At 35.7% G+C, this 20806-nt stretch overlaps 2 protein-coding genes and 1 long non-coding RNA gene across 4 annotated transcripts; 1 reads left to right on the top strand and 2 right to left on the bottom strand.

Annotated features, from left to right (window-relative positions):
- Positions 1-1732: 1732 nt before the first annotated feature.
- On the bottom strand, positions 1733-5042 carry LOC125202130 (ent-kaurenoic acid oxidase 1-like). Its single transcript, XM_048100472.1, has 8 exons — positions 4771-5042; positions 3135-3612; positions 2777-3040; positions 2614-2703; positions 2470-2548; positions 2284-2390; positions 2079-2200; positions 1733-2003 (listed from the first exon to the last, which is right to left on the bottom strand). Exons 1-8 carry the CDS (start codon positions 4998-5000, stop codon positions 1901-1903), a joined length of 1473 nt encoding a protein of 490 aa, XP_047956429.1. The 5' UTR covers positions 5001-5042; the 3' UTR covers positions 1733-1900.
- Positions 5043-10239: 5197 nt separating this feature from the next.
- LOC125201967 lies at positions 10240-12080 on the bottom strand. Its single transcript, XR_007173010.1, has 2 exons — positions 11945-12080; positions 10240-10934 (listed from the first exon to the last, which is right to left on the bottom strand). It is a non-coding gene; the product is annotated as an uncharacterized LOC125201967 (long non-coding RNA).
- Positions 12081-13984: 1904 nt separating this feature from the next.
- Positions 13985-19064, top strand: LOC125201232 (serine/threonine-protein kinase BSK2-like). 2 transcript variants are annotated; one of them, XM_048099262.1, is made up of 10 exons: positions 13985-14355; positions 14829-15031; positions 15589-15724; positions 15839-15972; positions 16485-16590; positions 17448-17533; positions 17799-17984; positions 18071-18232; positions 18377-18490; positions 18585-19064. In XM_048099262.1, the coding sequence occupies exons 1-10, from the start codon at positions 14274-14276 to the stop codon at positions 18834-18836; spliced, it is 1461 nt and encodes a 486-aa protein (XP_047955219.1). In that variant the 5' UTR covers positions 13985-14273; the 3' UTR covers positions 18837-19064. The 2 variants fall into 2 exon arrangements, with proteins under 2 accessions (XP_047955219.1, XP_047955218.1); XM_048099261.1 differs by having other exon boundaries at positions 14811-15031.
- The last annotated feature ends 1742 nt before the right edge of the window (positions 19065-20806 follow it).

Raw genomic sequence — 20806 nt, 5'->3', positions numbered from 1 at the left:
GAGGAACTGGATTAAACTGCTCATTAATACATATTTCCTTGAATTTAATCGTGGAATGATTTGATTTAAGATACATAGAAATATTATGGAAAAATATTACTAGTATAAATTTTGAATTTAGGCCTTCATCGTTAAAATCATGGATCTGGATCTGCCATTATATGAACCCATGACAATAACTTAGTATGATGATTAAATTTGGGCATGAGACCATCTATTCGAGACTTCGACTCACAAGTTTAGAAAGGAGGTCATGATGTAAAAATGATCCCAAGTTTTTAAGTTAAATGTATAAAACGATTTAATTGTGTAAAATAAAATAATTTAAGATTATATATAGTCATTTTCTCTTTTTGAAGATATATCAATAATTTTCTGTTTCCAAAATTGGTGAATAGTCATAAATGAAATTTTCAAAACTTGCCCAATAGTTGACTACAAAATTACTACATTCTGGTTAATATTTATTTAATCATTCACAATCACAGTCCTCCAGTAGCCATCCCATCCTCTCACAACCCTCCAATTTAATTATATCTAGAGCGAAAATTTATACTCGGGGGATGAGAAGAGTGAATAAATGAAATGCAATAAGTAATACTTCATCCGTTCTAGATAATTCGTCCCAATTTTTCATTTTGATCTGTTCCACATAATTTGTCCCATTTCACTTTTACCATTTTTGGTAGTGGACCTCATATTCCACTAACTCATTCCTACTCACATTTTATTATTCCCTCCGTCCGCGAATAAGAGTCTCGGTTCACTTTTACCATAAATGGTAATAGGGTCACACCTTCCACTAACTCATTCCACTTACATTTTATTTAAAACTAATATATACAAGGGACCCCTATTCCACTAACCTTTTTCCACCCATTTTTCTTAACATTTCTTAAAATCCGTGTCGCCCATGAATGGGGCTCCTAATGGCGGGCGGAGGGAGTATAAAACTAATATATACAAGTGGGACCCCTATTCCACTAACCTTTTTCCACCAATTTTTCTTAACATTTCTTAAAATCCGTGTCGCCCATGAATGGGACTCCTAATGGCGGGCGGAGGGAGTATAAAACTAATATATAAAAATAGGACTCACGTTCCATTAACTTTTCCAACCCACTTTTCATTACAATTCTTAAAATCCGTGTCCGGTCAAAGTGACACGAATTATCCGAGACGGAGGGAGTATATATAGAGTTGAAATAAAAAAAAATAAAAATAAAAATAGAAACAAAAATGGGATAGCGCCCGCTCGGCACGCAATAGGCGCCGAGCAACCACCGAGCGGCGAGCGGCCATGCCCTTCCCTGCGGCGCCCCCGAGCCATCCTCCGGCCCTTCGCCTCCAATAGGCGCCGACGGGCGACGGGGGTGCCGTCCACACGGCGGCGGGACGGGCGCCCCTGTTATGAGTGCTATTATAGCAATTGCTATTTTTACATATGAATGTCAATATCTGTTGTTATCTAAAAAAAAGTGTTATAATGATATCACATTAGTAGTACCTTACTTGCGTAAATATATCAGTATAATTCCCAACAATTTTGAAAGAAGATTTTACTTGATTAATTTAATGTCTAAAATTCATGGTAATGAACATATTGAATATACCAACTCAAACTGCATGTATTTAATAAGTATATTGAACAATTATCATTAATGGCCATGACTTGTTTATTCATTCATGTTAAGATTTATATTGAATATTTGAAACTCAAATCAACGCCAAATAAAACTCATCATATATATAGCTTTGAGATGAATTCTTTTATTGAACAATCAACATATGCTAATAATTCCCATGAAGTTCCACATGCAACACCTGAATATTATTTTTCTTTCTTTCAACTACATTAAAATGATGGATCGTAGTTGAAGAGATAATTACAAGTAGAAATTCAAGTTTGAGCAGACACCCTTCTTATCCTTCCTAGGCAGTTGTCTTTTGGCCTAGTATGTGGCAAGAACATCACCGGGCTATCAGGATTGTCGCGCTCCAACCTGCATTACAAATTTTCGAGCTTTTGTCGGATGAAGATTCTATGTAACCAGTATGAAAATAACAGCATAACTTACTCATAGTTGAGAAGAAAATAGTGAAGGAAGACTGCAATTTCAAGCTTGGCTAGATCATTTCCAGGGCACAATCTGCTTCCACCTCCAAAAGGCATGAAATTCCCAGCTTTTGGTGTGAAATTCTGCACATGTTAATTAGGGTTTTCTCTCATTTTTTTTCTACTACGTCTCTTACATATATATATGCAATAGATTGAACACTCACATCCCATCTCGAAGGATCAAACTTCTTCGGTTCTGGCCATGTTTCAGGGTCGTAGTGAACGCTCCTGAACCACACCAGAGCTTTCCATCCTTTCGGAATTGTGTAACCTATATCAAATTAATCACCACAAATTCATTCCTATATTGTTTAAGATGTTGTGTTTTTTCATTAACATGAATTACATACCACAAACATTGACATCTTTCTTTGCCTCTCTAAAGACCGACAGCGAGAATGTGACCACACGAAGCGTTTCATCGATAACCTGCCGAAGCACAAAACAGATTAGGAAACCAATCATAGAAATTTGTTATCAAATAAGAGGCATACCTTATTAAGATAATCCATTTTCCGTATTTCTTCTAGTGTCAGACCTTTTTGCCCTGCTGGTCTTTTCCTCACAGTTTCCACTTGCTCAGCCTGAAATGTCATTCAATCATATTCACTGCTAAAACTAGTCATTAATAAAGGAAATACTAGGACTTTTTACTACCTTAGCTTTCTCAAATGTATGAGGATTCTGTTGTAAGAAAAGGGCAGCCCACATAGTTGTGTGCCCTGAAGATTCATGCCCAGCATTCAGATACATAACCAAAATATCAATGATCTCTTCATCATCCAATCTTCTACCATTCTCATCTGCAGCATCTAGAAGGTTATCCAGCATGTCCTTGTTCGGACACGACGGATTCTCCCTCTTTAGTGCCCTCCGCCTAGTCACTGCCCCTTGCAATACCGCTACAAGATTCTTTCGCGCCTGAAAATCCAGCAGAAAATGTTACAGACCAAACAGGATAACTCATCCCAGAAGAAAGAGAACTCATTTAGTCTATAAATGCCAGAAAAAGCACCTTAAGCGCGTTGTAATAGGAAAATCCGGGGAGATTAATGGCCATGGCCCTGACTCCATAGTTGAGCATGGTGTAGTCCTTCTCCAACGCCTCCCTCACGTGTTCTCCCTCCGAGCTGAGGAAGATGTGCATTATGATCTTGAAAGTAAGGCGGCGCAGCTCAGTCAAGAACTCGATCTGTCCCATGTCTGCCCAGCTGTCAAGGGCTGTAACGACGTTTTCTTCGATGTATTTCATGTACATGGTCAGTGCTTCGAAGCCATTGATGGGGGCGGCCGTTAGCTTGCGCAGCCATTTGTGGTCGTTGTCGAATATATTGGCAAAAGACTTCCTTCCCATGAGATTGAGAGTGGAAGTAGGCCAGCCGGGCTGGAACGCGTCATCATCTGTTAGAACTTTCCGGCATGCTTCTGGGCTTGTCACGATTATGCTCGGATTTCCGTACATGTAAGCCTTGTACATACCCGTGCGCCCAAACCTGCATGTTTGTGTCTCGTATTTTACTTCACTAAGATACGGAATCCCGTGTTTTTACTACTACATCGGTATATCAGATGTAATCGTGTATTTTTCATTTATGCGTGGCGACTCTGATCCTTAGCTTATCAATTAAGTTGCACTTTATCGTTATGTAATTTTGTGTTTTACTTCACCGGTATACATATATGATCGGGTGTTTGATATGTTACATCTATGTCATGTAGTAATGAAATGTGACATGATCACATGAAGATGTGATAGGACTCGCATATAGTATAATTTTTTCTTAAATAACCGACAAATGAAACATAGGCAGAATCAAATAAAATTGGATGCAACAGTGGTAACGTGGAAAGAGAGCAGCATGCTTTGTTATAATACCAGTTGTTAAGGTAGATCATGACAGGGACTATTAATTATCTCTTAAAATACTAAGTAAACCATTTTTGACCAGCAAACTCTACACGCCTTCTGTCCCCTATGAAAGATATTCCATTTTGATTCGACATAATTTTCTCTTTTCAAAAAAATTAGTAGAAAAAAACTAATCATATTTTTATATTTTAATTTTATAATAAAATAACTCAAATGAAATAGGTAATTGGTTGAATGCAGTAATAAAAGTGAATGGAAATATGAAAAATTTATAGAGGATGAAGGAATATTATATAATTATACGTGGATCATTATTTTCAATAACACTTGTTAAAGTAGATGAAGGTGGTTTTTTGGTTCGGTAAATAAAATAATACCAAGATATAATCTAGGATTGAGTGGTGAGATTTTTTAGTAATCGGGGGTTAGTAACTAATTATCCCATAATTATCAATTTAGGATTGAGTTGTGGGATTGAATCTTATGAACCAAACACACTACATATTTAATCCCGGATACAATCTTGCAAACTGAACACTCCCCGAAAGGGACTATTCATCTTACTCTTAAAAAAATACAATAAGTGTACCATTGATTCTATATGCCATGATGCAAGTTTAGATCAAAACACACTCTTTTATCAGTTTGATCAAAACAAATGTAGTTTCTTGATTTCAGAAAAAGTTATACCCCTTTTTTTAGACAATAACGGCTTGCAACAAGTTAATGATAAAAAAATTATTCAGTGTGTGTGTGTGTGTGTGAAGTAAGAAGAGTAAACCTGTTCACAAAGGTGGCTAGGAAGGATTCAGGATTGGGAGACTTGAAGGCTTTGTTGAAAGAGAACATGTTTCCAAAGTAAGGCCAGCCCAAATCACCAGGGGGCAATTCATACCTTATGTGGCTAGCTAGGTTCTTCTCGTACAACCACCAATTCATATTCTCAACCACCCATTTCAATAAAAATACACCTGCACAAACAATACCCACAACTACTATTTCCATTCCCATACCAAATCCTAAGATTTAATGAGAGAGAAGAGAAATATTAAATTCAACTACACGGTCTAGCTACTCCCATCATAAGTCATCTATATATATGCACAAAGCGAGAAGAATAGTGCTTCCGAGTTGAATATTTTGTTTAATATAATAACGAATTAGATTTTTCGGACTAAAACACCCTCAGGCCATATAAGGGTATTTTTGTCACTCCATTATATTGCTGACGTATGATTTCTGCCTATGTCAACAACTTCTTATATGATTTCTTAATAAGTTCGGTACTTTATATGTGATTAAAGTTTTGTCATTATTTACACTTTGTAATTTTTTATACTAATAAGATTCATTATTATCTGGGGATATTTTTTTGTCAGGGGTCTGTGGTGCAACAACCGTAAAGGTTAGGGACCGACTAATGACGTAGTTCAATCTTTAAATAATCAACAATTTCGTTGAAAATCATGTGTTATCCAAGATTGTGGCCATTTATTTAATTTTAAAAACTTATTAAATTAAATTAAATTAATAATAATAATGACTCAGCATCTCTCTATCCTTCGCACGCACACGATAACACATGGAAAAGACTTGAAGGGCACTAAGCCACTAACACAACACCCCAAGCACACCATTCATTATTTTATTTTTTTCAATTGCTTTTTATTTTATGGAAGTTATAATAAGCTCCATGATCTTTTTGTATCTGATCATTTGTGCCTGCAATCACAAACAAATTCTAAATACACAGTATTAAATTGTATGAAATCCTCACAAATAATGGAATTTCCTTTCGATGTTGTGTTCCATTAGACACATCAATTCCACTCATGCATATTGATCAGTCGACATGATCAGGTGGGACTCATTAGCTTTCTAACCATTAATGGAAGCCCAAAATATGGGCCATTTACGTATCTCCATTTTTTAATTTTACTTGAGAAAAAGTGATTTAGGTTTTAATTTGAGAATTAATGAGAGAGAGAGAGAGAACCAATGAAAAGTGAAGGTGTTATATGATTGATGAATTGCAAGGTTTAATGCTGACTAGTGACTGCATTATTTAATTAGGGAAATTAAGGAAAAAGGGTGCTAAGCTAGATCTAAATATGATATAATATAAATGTGCTTGGATTAATTAATAACCATGTGTTTGAGGAAATGTATTCGGATCTTTCATGTTGTAATAATTTATGATTAATCCCTTCGATGCCAGCTTCTGTTCTTGCTCTGGTGTATTATTTAATCCAACTCCAAGCAGTTTGGCTTTTAATTTACAGTGACAGTCAAATTATTCAAGTTGGAACTAGGAAACGCAAGATAATAATTAATCAAGTGGAGTAATACTTGTATTAGGTTATTACATTACTACTGGATTAAGATCAAATTAGGGATAAACATTTCACTTCATAACGACGTTTCACAATTTTCTCCTTCTAGAAATTAAAACTTATGCTAAATTAATAACTTAAAGAATTTAACAAATAACGAAACTCCTATTTTTATAAATTAATTGTCTGATGTATTGTTGGAAAGATCTCGGTGATTGGTCACGAGTATCTCGTCATATGCTAATTATTAATCAATGATCCATTCTTTATGTATTTTACGGTAAATAATTCCCTTGTGTAGGATCCTCTAGCTTATTATATAATTAATGTAAAATGACGCAATATATATACTGATATAAATAAAAAGTACTACTTTTAACATGGCATCAGAGATAAATCTCAAAAAGATTTCATCATAGCCCGAATACCGTTTCTCGGCCAAGAGGCGGCAGCCGCAAACCTGCAAGATGGCATATGAAGATGTTAAAATTGACAATCCAAATCGATTACGAACCAACAAGAATGTTACACTTTCGGTGAAACTGAATAGAAGAAATTATCCATTCTGGGCAAATGTTTGAATCTTATCATCAAACACAAGCTAGCAATATTCTAGATTTTGATCAAGATGAAGACATGTTAGAGGACATTAAGTGTGGCTAAAATATACACAAGTCATGGTTAAAGAGGGAGAGCATTCAGTAGAACGACCAAAAGCCAAATATAACCGATGTTCGAGATATATTGTGGCTAAACCAAACAAGCATGCACATCACCATTGTGGAAACACTGTACAACATGCTTGGAAGCCGGAAATTCAACCAAGACCATTTAAGGGAAGCATTGGTTAAGATGCTTATCCTTGACGAGCTACCTTTTAGATGTGTTGAGCGAGAAGGTTTTATCCTATTTACAAAAGAAGCTCAACCATTGTTCAGATCCCGAGCAGAGATACTATCAGAGAGGATTGTGTGAAGATGTACTTAACACAGAAGTATCTGAGGAATTTCTTCGGGTTAAAAGAAATGGGAAGAGTGTCACTTACAACTGATAGTTGGACCGGCTGCAATAACACAAACTTTATTTGTGTCCCAGTGCTTTGCATCGATAGCTCATGGAATATGCACAAAAAACCATTGGTTTCTCAAAGTTCAAAGATCTATCATTGCATCGATAAAGGTAGCGATTGCAAAAGCAAGATCTTCACCTTTATGACTATTGATCTTTGAAAAGCCAATGATTTTTTTGTGGAGATTGAGCTATCGATGCAATGCGTTGTGACATAAATAAAGTTTGTGTTATTGCAGTCAGTCCAACTATCAGTTATAAGTAACACTCTTCACATGCCTTATAACCCAAAGAATTCCTCAGATACATCTTTAGTGTCAAATACATCTTCACACAATCCTATGTCTGCTCGAGATTTTGAACAATGGTTGAGCATCTTTCATAAATACTTCTCGCTTAACACATCTAAAAGGTAGCTTGTCAAGGATAAGCATCTTAACCTCAGAAATGGTCTTGGTTGAATTTTCCCGCTTACCAAGGATCCTGACTCGTCCGAGTTAAGCACTGTCTGAGACTCGTTTAATTCATGCTTCTTCACGCATGTTGTACAATGTTTCCACAATGGTGATGTGCCAGGCTTGTTTGGATCAGCCGCAATATATCTCGAACATAGGTTACATTTGGCTTTTGATCGTTCTACTAATGATCTCCCTCTTTAACCAAGACTTTTGTACTCCTTTCGTCCTTGTGTAGTAGAGGCATTTCTTTTCGGCACGGGATTTAAGAAAAATTATTTTAAATGAGTAAAGTAAAAGGAGAATAAAGTAGAAAGGAAAAAAATAGAGAGATGAAGAGAGAGTAGAGTATTTTTTGCCAGAAAAGGAAATAACTCAACTACAATGAAACAACCCAAAACGGAATATTACTCAACTACAGAGGGATAGAGGGAGTATATTCTAGCTCTGGTTTTCTGTTTTTTTTGGTTCAATTTTATTTCGGTCTCCGTTAATGTAGGATGTAGTTCTTCAACTTCAACATCCTATAACATGTCTTCATCTCGATCAAAATCTGAAATATTGCTAGTTTGCGTTTAATGATAAGATTCAGACTGCCACAATTCACAATGAATTGTTAATAAATAAGTTACACATAAACACACTATACACACACTGTACACATACGTAATAACTATAAGTTACAATAAACACATTATTCACTACACACACACACACAACACATACACACACAGAGCACATATACAAGCCGAAAATTTCATATTTGCACAAATCTAAAATAACATTTAAATTTACTTGGTTCATCAAGGAGCTAAAATATTTTATTTATAAAAAATGAAATTACAAGTTGGCTGTGAGAAAATGGCATGAATCAACTTAACTTCACATGCATGGTGGGGAACAAGTTGGGAATATGCTTGATGTTGTCTGCGACCCAGAAACCTTAAACCCTACCAGTGTGGCCCTTTTTCGACACAAATCACTTCTTTTTTATCAAGCACCGAATTCTGTGGCATATCTATAAAAAATTGTCAACTACAAATACATAGATTTTTAATGGTTTTTCACATCCCACACTTTTCAAGAATGGAAATATTGCAACTTTTGACCTCTACAAGTGCCCAAACAAGAATGATGTCAGTGTTTTTCTTGAATTCACTCCCCATTTTAGATTATGCTGTTCTTGATAGGAAAGATATCAAAATAAAAGTTAGCAACTGTTGTAGTGTGGGTCACCCTAGAGCACAAAAAGCATAATATAACATGAACTCTCTGAAAATCGAGTCAATTATCATGTACACCGGGAACAAAGCCACTATAGTGCCTGACTATATCAGCTTAAACGGTAAAAAACAAGGACTGTACGAGATCAAACGCTATGTCGACACAGACCAACAGAGTAGAGACAATAATGCAACACCATCATTTCCTGTCACTGAGCATCTAAGTTAACCTATACTCAAAAATTCAAAATCAAAAATAAATTCAAGCAAGAATCACCTACGCTACTTAAATTAGCACTCGCAAGTTGTAAAAAGATTAGTTCCGAATATACCAAAAAGACAGCCATTACAATTTTATATAAACAGTTAACAAACAATAACTCAGGGTTCACAATCACAAGGAACAAGGAAGTCAAGTAAAAATTTTAAGAGCTAAAGACAACTATGACAGAAGGATAAGATGTGAAAATATGGCTAGCAGGTGCAGTGAAGAGATGGCATCAATCAAAAGTTACCAGGGATACAATCAAATTGCAATAATCAACAAGAGATAGAAGAGATGCTCACTTGCAGTATTTGAGGAAAGGAAGATATACAACACGCCGTCTCAAAAAGAAGAGGAACTGAAAGTTGTGTATGGAAAATCTTCATCCGCAAAAGAAGACTACACGATGACTGTGGCATGAACTGAAAATTAGTCATTCAAGACTTAGACACCAGACTCAATAGCACTCAAGCTGAAAGCTCTCAAAAAACAAATAGACCCTTCAATGTGGCCTTTAATCACTTGAAATTGATGCTTCATCTTATTTGCAGATTGAGGCAGTTTCTGATCAAGGTAGTAAAAGAACTCCAGCCATGTTAAGTTTCAGGCTTGACCAAGGAATCACCATATGAACATTCTCGAAAAGAAAACAAGCATCGCATGAGACTAGACGATGACTCTCCTATAACCTGAAAATTACTAGTTACATATTCATGTAGCACAAAATACGATATTGCCAGCTGGTCATGGACAACACTTAACACGTAAATGAGCTGCTAAAGGTCGGCGATAGCAAAACAATATATTTATAATCCTAAGTGCAGTGAGATTTTCACATTAATCGCGACGCCCATGGCTTCACCAGTATTGAATAAAAAATACATCTAGGAGAAAATCAGAATCAGATTAGAGGTCTAAGGTATAGAGCTCACAGACATGTGAAACATTTCATAAATGATTTTGGACATACATGACCCTATATTTGGTTTATCACCGAAACGATCTTTTATTTTCTCCGACTGGATTCTCACAGATAAATCCATTGGAAATTGATGGAAGGCACAAACAAAACTTATTCGTGACTAGAAGTTTGAAAGTATGACTGCAGTAGGAGTAGAAGCCAAAAGACAACATTTTTGCAGCGATGGCTGCCATTGCCACTGCCTACTTATGCAGTGTACATGTCTGAATAATTTTACAGTATAAAGATTTTAAACATGAGACAGTATATCTATCACCATGGCAGTCTTAAAATGGTAACAGTTTAATAAAGCGTTAAATACACTGAAGCCCCCTGCAGTAAGGGATTAAATTCAGTCGTGTCTGTTGTCCAGGCTAAGGATGAGGTTGCCCGGGCAGGACTGGTTGGACTTTCATATTTGAAGATGGTGAAGATGATATGGACATCAACTTAGACCTATATATCTCATCTTCATCATGCCTATGAGGTTTGACTACATTCTCCTCTGCTTTACTTTTAGGTGACATTTTAGCAGTTAGATCTGGTGCTCCATATGAAATTGCAATTAGTGACTCACGAGTCGCATCCTCAGAGGCCTTCTCCCCAGATTCTTTCTTATCCATTGTTAGTATTCTAATCCCTGTCATGCCAACGTCTTGAATTTGAAAACATGAAGATCAAGAAAATCTGAAAACTTAAACCTGAACGTGTAGTGCAGTAGTGCTACTTGGTAAACAAGCAGAACGTAGTTCACTTGACATACAAAAATAAGCAATAAATTTTCAGGTCCCATAACCGGAACAAGGATGAATAGTATCATGATTCACGCAGCATTTGCCACTCAAAATCTCAAGCAATGGTGTTGATAAAAATGTGCAGAAACTTTCAAAATCTACCATTGTCTGCAAATGTATATAAAACTTTATATGCATAGTGTCTGTTTTTATCTTAACTTAGTTTCACCATAGCAATGATTTTGTTACAAGGCATCAGATAGTGCCTGCAGTAGATTATGATTGCTTAACAATCCTTTATTCAATACTAATCTAACTTAGAAAGGAATAAGTTCATACAAAAACGACAAGTATGTCGTTCAATCATATAGGGGATGTTCGCTTTGCAAGATTGTATCTCAGGACTAAATATGTAGTGTGCTCGGTTTATGAGATTCAATCCCACAACTCACACAACTCAATCCTAGTTGGATGATCATGGGATAATTAGTCATACCCAACCCCTCCAAGTAAAATAATCCCATAACTCAATCCTAGATTATATCTTTGGTAATATTTTATCTAGGAAACCGAACACCGCCATAGTATATCGCTCAATCACATATAGAGACAAGGGTATCGGCAACCTATCTACAAAAAAACTCTTCCAAAAATGAATTAAACGCTAAAATTAATTGAGAATCGTAATTATTAGATGCAACAGAGCCAAATTAACAACTACCTCTTGTTCCTAGAAAAAAGCAATTTTAGATTACACAACGTATAAAATTGACTTAAATCTGAAATTTTGAAGATGAGAAAACAATAAGCCAAACAGAATAACGGCACCGTCGCAGCCAAGTCAACCAATAACCAAAATTCTCGGAAACATTCAACAATAACTACTCCTTCTGCATAAAAGATTATAAACTATAACCTGCTTGCTTGTGTATGGATGGATGAATCTTTGGTTGGTGTCGAAGCAGATAAACGATGGCGGCTCGAATGGTTTTGATTTTGATTTAATAAAACCGAATTTCGTCACATGGAAAATGACGGTTAAATTAGAGACATCGGATTGGCCCAATTCAGATTATGGATTGATATGGAGTAGTTATTAAACATTATTGAATATTGATAATTGTTTAACTTTTACGAAAGAAAGTAAGTGAAAAAAAAGATTAAATGCTAAGTCTTATTTTTATATAATAATTTTATAATAGACTATGAGTGAGTTTGATGGTCCTTCTATCAAAAATAAAAATATAAATTAAATATACGATGATCCAAAACGATAAAATCTCTCATTATTATGTAAACGATGATGCATTGTGAAATATTATAAGATGTAATGTCTTAAACACCGAGTTGTGAAAATGTTTGTATAATTGAGCTTATATAAGCTAGAAATGGAATTTTGATTTAGACTATAAAAACTTTAGTCAGGGAGAGAAATTTATAAGTTTTAAAAGTTATTTTATACTACTAGCTTGTAAAATATTTTGAACCTTATTTTATCAATCAATTCTCAAAAGTCCAGTAATTACATAGAAATTACTCTACTTTTGAAATTGGGCCAGAAACGCATAGTAATGCTATTGGACTACGAAGTTCCTACAATAGCCCAATTATTCATTAAACTTCTCAAGCAATTTTATAAAAATCACTTCACAAGTTTTTGCTGATAAATAACAATTCATAAATATTGACATGATAAACAAAAAACAATAATTTACACAATCTAGCACCGCCAAGAGATATTACTTTCCCACATAAAGCTTCTATTGATTACAAACATTTGTGTGGTTTGAATCTAGTACTAAAATATACTTCAATAAATTTATATTCAGATCTACTGATATTTTGTAGATAACCATAGAATTGCTTTATAGTAATGTGCAAAAACAGTCACTTGTCTAAGAATCGACAAGTAGTATAGTGGAATTGAAGAGGTCATTTTCCAAGTAGTTCAAGTATTTAATCTCACTTACTCAGCTTAGCTGCATTTTTAGTTGGAATTTAATTGTGCAAACCGATTTCTCGAATATCTTAAATATATCAATTGTGAATTGGTTGGAGGATAAACCTTTTCTTTTTCAATTCAAATTTTAGAAGTGTCATTTTTAACCTTTATTTAGAAGGAAAACTTATTTCCATTACTCACATAAAACTTATACTAATACTGTCATAAAAGATAATTGAAATAGAGAATCCTATTGTAACCTAATATAATCTACCTTATCTTAAAGAAAGAAGACAATAGTCCAAGACAAAGGCAACTTTCACTAAATACACTTACCTACATTAACTCCACTAAGTAGCAACACAGTATTGGATACATATACATTTACTTAAGATATTTATGAAAATTGCTCAAATAACCCTCTACTTGGGCGAGTGGTTTGGCGATTAAAGCCCACCTAGTCGGGTCCATCTCTATGGCCCTGCAAGTCTCGTGCCACCGGATGGTTGAGCTTCTGGTTCCCAACCGATCGGGTCTGAGGCGTTGTCCTTCCAAGGATCCCAGACCAAGTGGTGGACGAGGTGTCACTTCCGGCTTGATATGTCCTCGAACGCAACTTGTGATTCATATTAAGTATCGAGTTCTATCGACGAAAGTACATTAAAGTGAATGCGACCGAATTTCTCTCTGTCTTACTCATGATAAAACACATCACTTTTTAGAAATATTTTCTCTTTTAGAATAGAATATGTCTTTCTCTATTCTTATTCAGATGTTTAATTTAATTTAATTATTTTGAATAAAATAGACGGGGTATAAAATGATAGGGATGAAATTCCAGATATTTGAAAAATAAAACTGGAATTCTCCACATATGGAAATAAAGGTGTGACATGAATTTTTTACCCACTTTGCAATTCTTTTGCTTAAAATACTATCGCCTTTTCCCCAACCCACACGCACTAAAAAGTACTGTTTTCACACATAATGAGCACACAGCTTCTGCAATATGAAAATGCAACAACAGTTTTGACGCACAAACAACCAAACCTCTCTCTCTCATACTCTACCCGTCTCTCTCTTCACGTGCCAATCATCGACTTATCATGTCATGTGACGCCTCCCTTCCCCACTGACTCCCTTCACTGCTCTCGCTCTCGCTCTTGCTGCTGCAATCATCGCCCTCAATTCCTCCTCTTGCTCTTGCTTCCACTCATCAAGATCAAATTTTTAGCCCTTTTCTCGAAACCCATCGCCTCTGTATCAAAGAGTGAGTTAGTGGTTGAATGAGAGCACGCTCAAGATGGGCTGTTTGCAGTCCAAAACTGCCAATGTCCAGTCTCCTGACCAAGAGCCGTCGCAGCCCGACTCTAAACCAGATCTAGGTACTCTCCCTCTCTCACTAAATGTGTTGCGCTGTGCATGCTGATTGCTTTATTAGGATGGATTTGCTGTTGCACACGTGAGATTTTTAGTGATTAATTGAGCTAGTTTTCTAAAGTGCTACGAAACCTATGGCACATCTAATATTCCGTTATTAATTCCAATTTGGGAAATTTTCTAATCGCTTGCTTGTTTTTGTCATGGTAGACGCCTGTTTGATTGGTTAACTGCCTTAGGGTTTGTTGCCAATTTGGTGTTGTTTGTTCCTTGCATTTTGTCTGTATTACTTCAATGCATCTTAAATTACATTTTAAGGATTAAATTTAGAGCTTTCTTGAATTTAAGCAACGATTATTGTTAATTTAGAGGTATTCTCGTGATTGGGTTTTTTCTTTGCGTAATGTTGCTGTGAGTTTTGGGGGTTTTGTTTTGAAATTATAATTGGATACTGATGAAGCAAATGGGGACCAAGTAGATCCAGATCAAGTGCCTGCATTTAAGGAATTTGGGCTTGCTGAACTACGGGCTGCAACGAATGGTTTTAGCAGTGAGCTTATTGTTTCTGAGAGTGGAGAGAAGGCTCCAAATGTTGTTTATAGGGGTAAGATCCGAAGCAACCACCTAGTTGCGATCAAACGCTTCTCAAAGCAGTCATGGCCGGATGCCCGACAGTTTATGGTGAGCTTTTCACTTTTGTATGCTAATAAGCTTTCTATTCTTTTTGCATAGGCTTCTTGCTTTTTTGATGTCTTGATTATCATGGGATCATCTCCTGGTGTTATTTTTAGATTGACTGATTTTATTGCCCATGTCATTTTGAATTGTAGAAGGTTGATGTACATTTTTCAAAGGCATTTGGTTCTGATTTGCATTCATGTATGTATCCATGCTCTGCAGGCATCTGTTATAACAGGGATTTCCAGATGGTTGTAATTTCTCATCAATTTCCTCTAAATTTTGTGGTTACCCAAGGAGATGTTTTGCATTTGCTTCTTCTCTTTCTTTTGGTTAATTTATTTGTAATTACTGGTAAAGGTGAATCTAAAAGCCTTCATTCTTCTTTAAAAATACTTGAGGGGATCACTGTCTCAAATCGAATCATGCCTAATTGGGGGCTCATAATGTTCCTGCTTATTATTTTTCTTCTACTTTATCTTATATCAAAAGGTTTATTTGATTAAAACAACAAAAAACTGTTTAGATTTAATAGTGCTCTTTATGCAACAAATTTTCAGGCGGAAGCTGCTGGAGTTGGGAAAGTTAGACACAAGAGACTGGTGAATTTAATCGGATGTTGTGCCGAAGGAGATGAACGCCTATTAGTAGCTGAGTTCATGCCCAATGATACCCTCTCGAAGCATCTTTTTCATTGTACAGATATTCTTCACTTTTGTCTCTTGTATTTGTGAAGATTTAGAGCATGTTGTGTCTCTAATAATTTTTTTCTCTACTCAATTGAGTGTATACTTTCTTGTTTCTGTGCAGGGGATAAACAACCTCTGCAATGGGAAATGCGCGTTAGAGTTGCTTACCATATTGCACAAGCTCTAGATCACTTGACCGCTGAAAACCGAAAAATTTATCACGATTTGAATGCTTACAGAATTCTTTTCGATGAGGTACTTGTGCAAACATATGTCAAGTGAAAGGATTTAGCCTGCTCAAAGTGTTGCTTGCTCTCTCGATGCATGCTCTCAATATTGTGTTGCTTTTGTGACCTCTTATACTGGTTTATTGAAACAATCTGTTCCAGAAGCTTAGTCTTTCATCAGGAATATCTATTCTATACTTAGAATTTGCTATCTCATCTTTCAGCAATATTTCTTCTGATATGGAATTAGAAACAATACTTTGAAAGAATGGAAAAATGCAATAGAGAATTAAGTATAGCACATGTTTTGTTACTTCTCTAATAGCGTGGCAATTTAATTATTTATCTAAAAATAAGAAATTGCTTATTTTCAAGTGCTTAAATCTTCAGAATACTTGAAGCTATACCAGATACAGATAACCTTCAGTATCCTCCTTTGTCGTGAACATGGTGCATCATAAGATAATACCTTTATGTCAGAGGTAACTGTAAAATGAAATGTTTTTGTCGTACTGACTGAACAAACTTGGGATGATACAGGAAGGTGACCCCAGGTTATCCAGTTTTGGATTGATGAAAAACAGCAGGGATGGGAAGAGCTATAGCACAAATCTAGCTTATACTCCTCCTGAGTTTTTGCGCACGGGTACCTATATTTTCCTTTTCTTTTCAAATTTGAGAATCTGTCTCCCTGGACTATGTGTTTTTTCAGATTTTCTGTAGAATAGTTTGTATGTGGACTTGGTCGGAAGTTACTGACTAATCAAAGTTATCATTTGGCTCGCATGCTAAGAGTAGCCAACCTCCCAAGTCATTAGTTACACACCTTGAGCCTTGTGGCATGCCATGGTTTATCTGTAACTCATTACTTTAAGAGGTTCAAGATTTTGTGTTTTCTTCAATAATTATTTTAAAAGCTTTGCTGCACGATCGCCATCCAAGGAGATGAATGAAAAAAAGAATCTCAGATTCTTCTAATCTCGACATTGGGAAGATGTAAATTTCTGTAGTTCTAAATGACATTTAGTAGGCGACAGCTTTAGACGAATGGAGTCCTGTTCTGTTTCACTCTTCTAAATAATAATTGGTTGTCGCATAATTTCTTATCATCCTAGATATTTCTCTGCAGTATGTTGATTAGTTCTCTAGGATAATTATGAAACTGAATTTTAGATGATTTTTTACTATTAGTAACATGGAAAACTGGTTCATACAGATACTACTGGGGTTAACATTTGCAAACTGGCTGCCTGTATAGATTTGCAAGCTAGTGCATGTAACAATCATGTAACCACAATATGTCAATCCAATACCAACTTCTGTAATTCTTTCATACTCCATTCTGAACCTTTGCTTGAAGATAATACTGTGCTCTCTTGCTACAAGCTTTATGGTGAAAAATCCCATCCCAGAAGTTTCTGTAGATGCACATAAGTTGTCTCTGTTTGATATCTATCCCTATGTAATGACACGTTCCTTGCTCTGTTCTTTTAACTTCTTCAGGCAGGGTTATCCCAGAAAGTGTGATATACAGCTACGGAACTGTTCTGCTGGACCTCTTGAGTGGAAAGCATATCCCGCCTAGCCATGTATGGTGCATTTCATACCTTATCTTGTCTTATATATTTAAAGGAGTATCAGCCTATTTCTTCTTTACCTTTTAATAGTTAGTGTTCGTATGGCTTAATCTGAAATCAATAGTGCACATATGTTACGATGCATATTCAAATTCCACTCACTGAATTAAGAATCAGACCCTAGTGATTTTTTTTCTGAAGCTGCTGATGATGAGAAGTGACATTTTTTTTTTTGCTTTTACACCTTTTTAGATGATTAATGGTTCTCCTGTTGCAGGCCTTGGATTTAATAAGAGGAAAAAATGTTTTGTTGCTGATGGACTCATCTCTGGAAGGACAATATGCTAATGAAGATGCTACGGCATTGGTGGAACTTGCGTCCAAGTGTCTTCAGTATGAGGCCAAAGATAGACCCGAAGTCAAGTTTTTACTAACTGCTGTCACGCCCCTTCAGAAGCAGGAGGTAACGACTATGTTTCCTGATTGAGAGCTGCATCAGTTCTCCATTGATTTTAGTCACGTCATATTCTTTCTCCCTTAATGTTCTAGGCTGCATCTCATGTGCTGATGGGTTTGACAAAGACCACCCCTGTTACTCTGCCTACCATGCTCTCGCCTCTTGGGAAAGCTTGCGCGAGAATGGATCTCACTGCTGTACATGACATTCTGCTCAAAACGGGCTATAAAGACGAAGAGGGTGCTGAAAATGAGGTGAGCAGTTCATATTATTCTAGTGAAATGAATCGACAAATCTGCAACGTATAATTGTCTGACACTGAACCGGCAGTGCCTTTCTATGTTCTCATGTGTAATTTTTCCACATGCTTCCTTACATCATACTTTTAATTGGTGAAGCTCTCATTCCAAGAATGGACGCAGCAAGTTCAAGATATGCTAAACACGAAGAAATTTGGCGATATAGCATTCAGAGATAAGGATTTCAAGGGTGCAATTGACTACTACTCCAAGGTACGTCTGACCTCAACACTGTTTCACATATCATCTTATTAAATTGTCTGCCTTTGTTTAATTCATTCATTTCATTCTACTTGATAATCTGCAGTTGGTGTCAATGATGTCTGTTCCATCTGGAACGGTGTTTGTGAGGCGTGCCCTCTCGTATTTGATGATAGGGCAGCCGGAGTTGGCGCTGAGGGATGCTATGCAAGCTCAGGTTTGCTTGCCCGAGTGGCCAACGGCCTTCTACGTGCAGGCTGTAGCCCTTTCTAAGCTCGGGATGGAGACGGATGCTCAAGACATGCTCAACGACGGAGCCTCCTTCGAAGCCAAGAAGCTAAATAGCTGGCGCAACTAGTTTATGTTATGTCACACATATCCACCTGGCCTAGCTCGCCAATCTGATTGGCTCTGAGCAGTTTCTTATGTATCAAAAAAAAAATCCAAACTTGATTTAATAGGATGTTCAAGATTTGGGCGATGAAATGTTTAAGAGATATTTACAGAGAGAAAATGTGTGTAAATGAGCTATTGAGGCCTAGTTTTTAGTGGGTGCAATTTGTATCTACATGTGAAATATTTTGCATCTTGTTTGGTCTCAACTTTACTACCATTATACTGTACACTAGAATTTCACATTTTCCCACTTTATAATATTTGATGTAACATAAATGTGGAGTATTTTTGTTGAAAAAAATTACTAATAATGTAAATGAAATTGAGAAAATGCGAAGTGAGTCAGAAATGAGTGTCTACCATACAACTTGGAGACAAGAGGTTAGGCGAAAAGGTGAGTTGTGTTATAGTGGTGGGAAACATAATGGTGTATACTATTTGTCTATATTCAGAAATTTTATGGATTCAAGAAATATGATCCATTCATTGTTTTATTTCTTGGTGTGTTCAAAGTTGGTGTGTGTTTGTGTTATGTGATTTGATGAGACACTTCTTTTTTTGCTTTTGAAGCCCAAAGTCTGAGTTTTTCTCATGTTAATGATATACAATTGAAAACTAAATCCCAAACACAAATAATGTACCAACTACCAAGAAATTGATGAGTTAATAATGGGTAGCTGATTCTACTAAAATGTTTTATATATACTTCAATCAAATGAGTACCAATATTTATCTATGTATCAATTGGTGTTTTAATGCTCAAATTAAATACTATGCAAAGTTGTTGTTCGGTTGGCACGACGTACGACCATCCATCTAAGATTAAGTTTTGAAATTATTTTAGTTAGAGGAGAATAATTATAATTATCATATGATATCTAGAATTAAGAAATCTCATGATCAACCATAATATATTTAATTATGAGATATAATCTTGCAAATCGAACATTCCAGATTATTGTGTGACAGTACTTTCACCACTGCGTATCATATTAACTGAAAAGACATAATTCAAATAGCTAATAAATTGAGATAAGGCGAGATATCCTGAAAATTTTCACCACTACGTATTATATTAACTGAAAAGACATAATTCAAATAGCTAATAAGTTCGAGATAAAGGCGAGATATCCTAAAAAAAATGGTAACATACATCATGTCTCTACGACTATTTTTGCCTCTCACAATTTAGATATCAATCTCCCAAGTCTTACGCCGCCTTAACCACTGTCTCGTTTATATATCTGATATCTCTCTTCTCATCTCATAATTAAATTCGTGGAGTAATTGATTTTAATGCCAACTCTTTTTACAGCATCACTGTATCAGTATATTCAGAAATTAATATAGTCCAATCCCTAATCATTGTCACACAGCCACCACGGCCGCCACAAAAGAAGATATGCACTCACTGCTTACAACATAAATTGACGGCCGCCATTTTTTGTTTTCAATTTTCCATTTTAATAGCAGCTTCTTAAATTTGACTCCACAATGTGTCACAACTACTTATAGTAGTAGACCACATTCATCCATTCTTATCCTCTTTCAGAAAATATGAAAATTCGAGAAATACACAGAAAAAATAATATCTTCAAATTCCAAAGAGTGTTGTAACGATTAGTATGATCGAAAAACTAAATTACAAAAAGTTACAAGAAAATTCAGATTTCTTTTTAGCTCTTTGAAATTAAAAATACTAAAGAGATACAAAAAAAAATCTTAATTTCGAAATAAGTTTCAAAATTACTATAATTAAGTCCTTAATTATCTGCAGAACATATACGAAAAAGTTGAGAATTAGGTCTCAGCCAATCGTCTTTTCAATTGTTGAAATTAAAGCTAAAAATATATTCGCTAAATAATCATCTTTTCAATTGTTGAAATTAAAACTAGAAATTCATTCGCCAAACAATCAACATCAACTCTACT

The sequence above is a fragment of the Salvia hispanica genome, chromosome 1 (genome assembly GCF_023119035.1).
Source record: "Salvia hispanica cultivar TCC Black 2014 chromosome 1, UniMelb_Shisp_WGS_1.0, whole genome shotgun sequence".
NCBI lineage: Eukaryota > Viridiplantae > Streptophyta > Magnoliopsida > Lamiales > Lamiaceae > Salvia > Salvia hispanica.
Note: the sequence above shows the minus strand (reverse complement) of the source record. Positions and strands in the feature narration are given on the sequence as shown.

Bases quoted from the DNA above. Each gene is read 5' to 3' on its own strand.
- LOC125202130 (XM_048100472.1), bottom strand. From the start codon at position 5,000: ATGGGAATGGAAATAGTAGTTGTGGGTATTGTTTGTGCAGGTGTATTT. The intron at 3,613-4,770 runs GTTTACTCTTCT...ACAAACATGCAG, and splicing joins CTAGCCACCTTTGTGAACAG to GTTTGGGCGCACGGGTATGT. The intron at 2,704-2,776 runs GTAGTAAAAAGT...ATGACATTTCAG, and splicing joins ATACATTTGAGAAAGCTAAG to GCTGAGCAAGTGGAAACTGT.
- LOC125201232 (XM_048099261.1), top strand. From the start codon at position 14,274: ATGGGCTGTTTGCAGTCCAAAACTGCCAATGTCCAGTCTCCTGACCAA. The intron at 16,591-17,447 runs GTACCTATATTT...TAACTTCTTCAG, and splicing joins TCCTGAGTTTTTGCGCACGG to GCAGGGTTATCCCAGAAAGT. The intron at 18,491-18,584 runs GTACGTCTGACC...GATAATCTGCAG, and splicing joins CAATTGACTACTACTCCAAG to TTGGTGTCAATGATGTCTGT.